The following is a 9,502-nucleotide window of genomic DNA, read 5'->3' on the forward strand; positions in this document are numbered from 1 at the left end:
CAGATGCTTTTGCTTGTCTTTGGATTTCATAGGGGCTACAGGGCAGGCAGAGAGAGATTGACATGATTTCCCATTTAGCCTTTGGCTACCATTACCCTTCATGATGGCTTGCAAAGTGCTGCGTCACTGTCAGCTGTTCACTTTCATCGAGTCAATAAACCCAAATATATGCCATACACACACTCACACACTGTCGCTCTCTCACTCACTTGTCATCCCTAGTGTCAGGGAGGTCTCGGTGGTAGCCCAGTCGATTGCTGATAAGTACATTGAAAGCGTGCTTGTGATAGCCCGTGTCTCGAACCTCCTGGTCTTGCTCATTAAAAATCATACCTGAAGAGGAAAAGATAGGATGGGGAAAAAGGATGCAAATGGCTTCAATCGTTAAGAATAGTATGGGTGCTTGTGGCAGTTGGTCAGTATGAGTATTTTATTGATGCATCCACTAATGGGGTGGGTAGGCTGGTCCATGTTGCCATGGTAACACAAGCAGCCTTCATCCTGAGTGTGGTAATGCTTTGCTTAGTAACTCTGTGCAACCATGGAAACAACTCACTTACCAGCCATCTGAAGGCCTCACTCCAATTCAAAGACACTTCAAACATGCCTTTTTATTGCTGCAATGCACCATTTATGTGTTTCTTCGCACCTGCTTCGGACAGTTAAAAAATAAAATAATAATCACTCAATGCCAACCGAACTTGCTCAACGATAATCCGTAATGAGTTATGGTTAGCTTGATTGTTCCTATGTTTCTCACTGTCCAGCTCCAAATGGGCATTGACACATAAAGGCATTGTGGAATAGCCTAGGCTACACTTTGGAGTCGATCGTTTTCACATCAGTCTGACTACCTGTTAAATGTTTCATTGGTTGACACTACAAACGTCCCTTGGGGACCAATGAATAATACAGACTGTCAAAATGTCCTAACCTTTCGAGAATCTGTCATGACTACGAGTGCGCTTGTGGAGCTTTGAGAGCTCATCATTCCAGATGTTTGTGAAACTCTGAAGGCAATGCAGTCCATAGGAGCTGGTTATGATGCAGTTCACATGAGCTTTGTTAACAAACATTTTTAGATATTCTTCTAAGCCAGCTCCTTTATAAACTCCTATCATAACATTCCTTCTCACGTACACCCCTCTTAAGTTCTGTATATAGATGAGAGAGAAATCATATTTGACCAATAGGGGCCGTTTTCAAGTTTCATGCTTTGAAGGGCTTACTTACCCATCTCCGGAGAGAGATCGGCCTGTTTGTTGCCTCTTGCTCCTGCTGCAGGGATTGCCTTGATGCCTTGCTCTGGCCCTCCTCCAGGGCTCCTGGTGAAGCGGGACTGGAAGCGGTGGGACTGGGGCCTCTGGACGGGCACATTCCTGAAGGAGGGCCGGCCGCCATCCTGGCCCAGGCTGAAGTAGAGGAAGAGCAGGACGGACCAGGTCACAGAGGTGAAGAGGCAGCCATAGCAGAAGTAGCGCAGTGTGACGCTGCCCATGGTAGCCCTAGCATCGTCTGTGGTCCATACTCATGCCCCTGTCGAGGAAACCAGAGAGACAACACGGAAAAGGTCTAGATAAGGGATGGGCAACTCTGATGGAGCTGGGGGCCACAAAAAAACGGAACTCATCATGAGGGGCCGTACTGGTTCCATTTTAGCGCCCCCCGTGACAGTGAAGAGAAAGAAATCGCACGTTTTAAAGTTAATTTCCTGCAATTCTGCACATTTTGCCATGGGGCGTAGAGAAAATGTTGCCATTTTAAACCATGTTTGCTGCAATTCTACACATTTTGCCATGGGGTGGAGAGAAGATTATGCAATTGTATAACTCACCTCATGCAATTCTACTCATTTTGCCATGGGATGGACAGAAAAATTTGCACTTTTACAGCTAATTTCCTGCCATTCTACACATTTTGCAATAGGGTGGAGGCAAACGTTTGCAGTTTTTAATATGACAACTGATGATCAATGGGCCCCACACCGGTCGGTAATTCGACCATGCTTACTACAAGTTTAGATAGCTGGCCGCTAGACTAATATACCAATCTAAAAGAATTTAGCTGACATGGGCTAATTGAGTGACTGCTGATGCACAACCACATTTCGAAATGGAAAAAAAGAATACACAAGGTGCTAACTCTCAACAGTATGTTGACATCACGACTTAGTTCCTAAAAAAAATAACCAAAAATTAAATAGAATAAATAATAATAATAATAATATTGGTCTGCGGGCCTACAAAAGGGGGGGCACGCAGGCCGCCAGTTGCCCATCCCTGGTCTAGATGGAAGCTAATGGTTCAGCATACAAGCAGTTCTGCTGTGCATTGAGTGAGTTCTCAGAAATGATTGAGCAGATATGAGTTCATTGAAGTTTCTATGAATAGCCTGAACTTTATAGACAAACACATGAAAGGAAGAAAAAAAGTTATCCAGCTGAGGATTTTACTTAGACACAAAACGCTCTGGAAACGCACAGCTATTTATAACCCACAAACATCCAGAATAATTTACGCCTTCCTCTTTTTGCTCATCTCTGGCAGAAAAACAAGGAATTTCAGATATGTGCATTTCAACCAGTCTGGTTGAAATTGTGCGCTTTTGGCACTACATTCAAACAGATTTACAAATCTTAAGAGTTACATTGAACACAACAAAAGAACCAAGCCTGGGGGATTTGAGCCATCACAATTTATGTCAGATGAGGACAGCAGGGTTGAAACAAGGTGAGTCCTCTGAAAAACAGACTAAGGCCTAAGCATGATTAATTGGTGACAAGATGCACACGGACGTCACAGTGTTGTTTTGCTGTGGAACTTAGTGGCTCGTTAGTCAGACCAGTGAAAAGGAATGAGGAGAAACACAGCTGAAAATGGGAAGATGATCAGAGATGTGAGAGGAAAAAGACAGAGAAAGACAGAGTCATTAAGAAGGACATTTGGGAGAGATAGAACAAGTGTAAACCCATAGATGGATAAATATGGAAGAAGTAGCACTGCATGTGATGAAAGGATTAGACTATTAAATAATAGGCCTACATATTACAGAGCAAGCGGTAAAGCTTCATTGACAACTATTTTTGCTTTGTAGCACCTACAGATGGAAGATGATGGAGTCTTAAAGGAGGACTGGGTTAAAAGGCCAAAATGTCATACATATACCAACTTTGATTAATTATTTCTCAATTATGCTTTTAGATACAAATGTCAACCATCCTTCCTCCAAAGGACTATATGGTTTACATTTTGTGAAAATCCCCCAAATCATGGTATTTTCTTTGTCCTGGTTTCGTGAGGAATCACTCATTAGGCCTAGTTGAAGTGGACAGACTGCGCTATGGTAAGAAGCTCACACAGTCTGCCAAATGTTACGGGAAAGACACCAAGTGCAACATGCTTTATGGCATACCCATTGCCAACCTCAAGAGGTGAGCCATGTGGCTTGGGTGACCTAGTGGTTAGTGCCACCACTCACAGCCCACATGTAGCCTATACTGCCCCACTGCCTTTTGACCAAAGGAAATACATTGTTTTAAAGAAGTGGGAATTGGTTTTTGCATAAGCACATCTAGGTGGTACCAAAGTATGAGAAAGAATCCTAATACTTTCTACTTTCGTAAATAAACAAAGGAAATTAGGCTTAATGACATGCACCAATGCACTAGTATCACCTGCTAAACTAGTTTATATTTCTGTAGTCAGCAGTATAACAAACATTTTATAGGTTAGCTAATGTCAAAATGTTGATAGCTGTTTATTTCCCAGAAAAAAAACAGAACGTTATAAGGACAAAGGTCTTTTAATTTCACCAACAAGTTAACCATTAACCACACACATCACTCACAAATGCATGAGAGAATGAATCCCAAAAAGTTCACATGAATAGTTAGGCCAATATTCATATACTAGGCTAACTAACACAAAAACTATGGTACTCAGCAAAACAAGTCTGTTAAACACATCAATGATTAGCCTAAATGTAAAACCAAATAGGCCTAGTTCAACAGGAAAACCCTGAGCTCCTGTTGGTTTCAAGTGAGCTGACCTGAGGCTGGGGTGACCTGCCACTGATTTAACAAACCAGAGATGATTCAGGAAAATACTAGATTGTTCTTTGCTAAACTAAACAGTCGTATTTTTAAAAGTATAAAAACAATGAACCCGCTTCAGAATAAACCAGTTAGTAAGGTGATCTAGGCTATGATTTAGGCTTGCTAGATGACCATCCGAGAGCTTGGGACTATAAGATTCTATCTGCAAAAAGATGATTGGCTTTAAAGTTCCGAACCCTAATTGGTTTGAATGGTGTCAGAAATACTGATCTAGTATCATTTTGAATTTAACAACATGAATTGGGGTATTTAGAGTACTATATAGGTAGAGAACATTGAACAGAACAAGGCTATGTCAATAACTAAATTTTGACAAAAATGCAGATAGAACCTTTAAGTCCCAAACTCTCGAATATCAAAATACGCAGTCATACTACTCACTGATACCCTGCATTATTTCATGATCGCCTGGATCTGATGACGTTGCAGAAACATACAACAAAAATATCAGAGTAACTGGAGACAAGTCGTCCTGCTAAACCATGATGCCAAGGAGGAGAGGGGCACTACCCGCTATGGAGATAAGCTGCCAACTGACCCCAGATCCTGCTTCTACGGACCTATTTATGCCCATGGCTTTTTCAGATGTGACTGTTGCCATGGCAGGGCTAGGAACTCAATCATTCTGCTCACCTTTCTATAGGCCTACTAGGTTACTTTATAAATGAGTTAATAATCTAAAGTGCCATCTAGGATAACAATGTGTGGCTTTTACTTAATTTAGCCTAATCCCGTACACAATTAATTTTTTAATTAGTACATTTCGATCTTCAGCCATGTAACATTTGCAACTTGCTGAAAAAATTGGTATATTTCTAAGTGTCTTACTAGACACCAGGACACCGAAGAGCCCACTCAGTTTCACACAGAGCACAACAATGACATCGCCACTCCAACACAAATTCATCAGAGGGACCAAGCCGGGCTGGGAGGGGACTATGAAAGGGAAAGTTCTAGAATTTGAGATCTCTGAGACACAGTTAGGAGATAAGCAGCCTGGCTCTGGTTCCTAACCCCCTGCCCTGCCTAGGGCTGCTATAAAAGACATTGAGCCCAGCAACACGAGAAATTCAATATTTCATCAACAATTAAAACACCAGTGGGGGAAGGCTTTACCCAGGGAAGCCTGCCAACCTGCCTCATTATCTAATAGTGACTCTTGAAGGGACATCTAGGCTATGTGCATGATAACATTGTTTAAATCCAGTTGTCCTATAATCCTATATGGATTAACAGATTCTGCATCAACAAAATACATTTTGACTGGTCATTGCCGTTATTATAACGTCCTTCTCTGACATTGTCTGTCAGCGTGCACTGCAGGCATTGGTCTTCGTAATGTACCTTGCATGTCATGCTTAGAGTAGCATCTCCCATATGTTCATGTTTTTGATTCAATGTCAAACCACCCCATGCTTTAATAAATAAGGCAAGAGACAGACTTAAAGCTAAGTCTTTTGTTGTGGTCACAGACATGGGAAACTAAGGACCTGCCCTTGAGCTCTGACAGTTGGTCAAATAACAGGACTATCAACTGGATACCGCTGTCCCATTAGGCTGTCTGTGGGTCAGGGCTCCAGACTGTCCCATTGATCCATGGCTGAAGAAGGGGCCAGTGCAAAAGAGCTGCTAACTGTAGCCTAAACGTTAATGAGCATCAGCGCACGTAGCCTAGGCCTAATGCTACTTCAGGACAGTAATTGAGGCCTGGATGCTCAATGCTTGGTCACAAATTAGGCAAGTTGCTCTCTTTACACTTTCTAAATGGAAAAGGCTTAGATATTGTGTGTGAAAGAAGTGGAAAGGACACTAACTTTCGAAATGACTCTGCCTGAATTTATTAACAAAAGCAATATCCATTTCAGAGGAGTGCAGGTGTTTCACACGAAGGAGGAGTTGATTGCTTTTCGAGCCCAGAGTTTCTCAGCACTTCAACTTGAGAATAAGGGGACTGTAAATTAAAGTTGGCACCGAGCTAAATGGGATTCCTCAGATGTAGCCACAGTGGTCCAGAGGGACAAGGCCGTTTTAAATTGTACCACAGAAAAGAGAACAGAGCCTTGCTAATTCAGTTCCCTTCTGGTTTTAATGTAGAAAATGGGACGAGCAGCACAAGTTCAAATATACTTGCAGTCTCTTTCTCTGGCATAGCCCCGTCACACACACACCACACTTTTACATGAATAACAACTTTTCAAATATGCTGAACTGGCCCCATTACAAAAGATTAAACGCTGGAAGAAAAAAAACACAGATCTGGTCTATAATTAGATCTGGTCTATAATTAGCCACCTGGAGCCTTTCTCCAGCTGAAACAATAACCGAGGGGCTCATGCCATTAGTATAATCTGAAGCTGCCATATTGCAGCAGTGATTTGGACTGTATGGCTGCCCGGATTTCCTGACGGGCCACCCCCAGGTGGTGAGGGTAGGCAACAACACATCCGCCATGCTGACCCTCAACACGGGGGCATGTGCTTTGTCCCCTCCTGTCCTCCCTGTTCACCCAAGATTGCGTGGCCGCGCACAACTCCATTAAGTTTGCCGATGACACGACGGTGGTAGGCCTGATTACCGACGACGATGAGACAGCCTATATGGAGGTCAGAGACCTAGTAGTGTGGTGCCAGGACAACAACCTCTCCCTCAATGTCAGTAAAACAAAGGAGCTGATCGTAGACTACATGAAATGGAGGGCCAAGCACATCCCCATTCACATCAATGGGGCTGTAGTGGAGCGGGTCGAGAGCTTCAAGTACCACATCACTAAGGACCTATCATGGTCCAAACACACCAACACAGTCGTGAAGAGGGCAAGACAATGCTTCTTCCCCCTCAGGAGGCTGAAAAGATTTGGCATGGGCCCTCAGATCCTCAAGAAGTTATACAGCTGCACCATTAAGAGCATCTTGACTGGTTGCATCACCGCTTGGTATGGCACTGACGCTCTTGCACTGGCTCTATGCACACTCACTGGACTCTACTCACACACTCACTATACCAACACACACACACACACACAGACACCATTGCACACTCGCTGCTGCTACTCTGTTTATCATCTATCCTGATTACCTAGACACTTTTACCCCTACCTCCATGTAAATATTACCTCAACTACCTGTACCCCAGCACATTGACTCAGTACCGGTACTGTATATAGCCTCGTTATTGGTATTTTGTGTTACCATTTCCTTTTGTTATGCTAATGTTCTTACTTTTTAACTCTGCGTTGTTGGGAAAGGGCTCGTAAGTAAGCATTTCACAGTAAAGTCTACACCTGATGTATTCGGCGCATGTGACAAATAACATTTGATTTGACTATTGTCAATAGGCCTAGTGCCATATCTATTGAATATCATGTTACTGCAGCATAAATATTGAATCATATATTGCGATACTATTATGCCATTGAGGTTATGTAAAACGAATGTTAAAAACCTATTGTGATCATGTTTGATAGCATTTACTCTGAACTTCCGGTTGTGTAGCCTACCCTCTACTTAACTGCAGTAATGGTTCAGTCCAAGCTGGGTAGGGCTCTGTGTATGTATTTAGCTGGGCCCAGATAGGTTTTTGGTTAACAGCTTGTTCTGAGGTTGTGGAGACTTTGTATAAACTTATTATTTATTTGTTCTAATTAATTAAGCTTTCTTTTGTCATTCTCATATCCCGGGATCCTTAATGTTACATTTATTCATTCTTATTTTTGTAACTCTTTAGGTTAATAAATCCACCACCTCTTTTGCACTGGACCTCTGGCATTCCGTTTCCATCCTTCTCCATGCACCATCATCTTTAAAAGATAATCCAGTACCAACTAGACAAACACATCCCCCAGTGGTGCTACTGGCGTCCCCACAACTGGATTAGATCACACCCAACCAGGGAAAGTTCAACAGACTAGTGCCCATGCCAACTGGTTTATTTTTCTGTATAGTTTTTTGTATTATAATACATGGCTGCTTTTACTAAGCTTGATATCCTTAGTTTGAGGTCTAAAATATGAGCGTTTTAGTCATGTAGATCTGGCTTGTCAGCCATCGTCATTGTGTTTTTACAGGCAGGTTCAACGCATCTATGGCATTTTAGCCATAGAGGACGCTAGAACACATTCGGTGTAGCTAACGTAGCTAGAATGTATACGCTAGTTTACTGATGTAGCTAGCACTCGCAGAAACTTTACTAATAGCTTGTTCTTATATGGTAGCTAAGCAGAATGCATGGGTGCATTCACTAATCTATCTACAAGTAGTTAGTTAACGATAACTAAAGTTGGCTATTTTGCAAGGTCAGCTAACAAGCTAGCTAGACGGATAACGTTATAGTTAGTTGCCAGGGATCAAGAGTGAACTGACGTTACAGTAGCAAGCAAACTAGTTGAGTACGCTATTAGCTGCTAATATGCATAGCAATTTAGCTATATCTCTCTTCAGCTATAGCAACACTGATTGGCAAACTTCTAGTTGTTAGCTAGCATGCAATACAATACATGCTAGCAAGTTAGTTACTACGCTTTAGCTAACACATGAGTTGACATTTAATCTTGGTCATTAATTTCAGTGATCACACCAATCAATAAAACAATAAGCAACTAACGTTAGCTAGCTTTGCTGCCCGCTGGCTATTTAGCGCGAGCCCTGAAATCGCCTGTGAGCGAGACCCGAGGCAACTCGAAGGAAGATTGGCATGCCAACATTTCTGAAAATAAAAGTGTCATATAAACTTACGATGATGCACTTGCTTCTTGGCCATCCCAATTTGTCTATGCTGGTGTTGCAAATTCCGTTGGCTAGGTAGACGGCGTCAAGACCCAAGTTATACCTCCCCACCGTTAGTACACAACAACCACCCTCGTGACACAGAACTACATCCCATTGATCCCATCCAAATCCTTTTCTAGCGGCTTAACCATTATTTTACGTTGGCTTACAACAACACAATACACCACGTAAAATAGCTATAGCTAACGTTAGCTAGATACCCTTTTCTGATGCACTACCTTGGAGTGCAGTCTCTCTTACAGTGAGTGGGTCTGTGCCGCGGCGGTAATAGTAGGAGTTCCTAAAACTGGATTACCCAATCAGATATGAGCAATTCACTCAGTTCAGACCAATCGAAACTCGAACAAGCCTGCAGTCAACTAGTGTGAACCATAGAGATAGATAGAGGATTCATCTTTGTATCTGTGCCACTATATTAATTTTACATTTTAGTCATTTAGCAGACGCTCTTATCCAGAGCGATTTACAGTTAGTGAGTGCATTTTTTTTCTTCTTCATACTGGCCCCCCGTGGGAATCGAACCCACAACCCTGGCGTTGCAAGCGCCATGCTTTACCAACTGAGCTACACTGGCCCTTTTTCCAGTACTGGACACACTGACGTT

At 42.5% G+C, this 9,502-nt stretch overlaps 1 protein-coding gene across 2 annotated transcripts in view; it reads right to left on the bottom strand.

Annotated features, from left to right (window-relative positions):
* The window catches only part of LOC121569207 (polypeptide N-acetylgalactosaminyltransferase 11), a 31,039-nt gene extending 21,863 nt beyond the window's left edge, over positions 1-9,176 (bottom strand). The window contains exons 1-3 of one of the 2 annotated variants that reach the window (XM_041879970.2): positions 8,845-9,176; positions 1,234-1,536; positions 210-333 (exon numbers count right to left, since the gene is read on the bottom strand). In XM_041879970.2, coding sequence (XP_041735904.1) covers positions 210-333; positions 1,234-1,498 — 389 coding nt within the window. In that variant the 5' untranslated portion in view covers positions 1,499-1,536; positions 8,845-9,176. Of the gene's footprint in view, positions 1-209; positions 334-1,233; positions 1,537-4,495; positions 4,635-8,844 lie in introns of those variants that run through there. The other variant, XM_041879971.1, reaches the window with a different exon arrangement.
* Positions 9,177-9,502: the final 326 nt, after the last annotated feature.

This window comes from Coregonus clupeaformis, chromosome 7, assembly GCF_020615455.1.
Source record: "Coregonus clupeaformis isolate EN_2021a chromosome 7, ASM2061545v1, whole genome shotgun sequence".
NCBI classification, from domain to species: domain Eukaryota; kingdom Metazoa; phylum Chordata; class Actinopteri; order Salmoniformes; family Salmonidae; genus Coregonus; species Coregonus clupeaformis.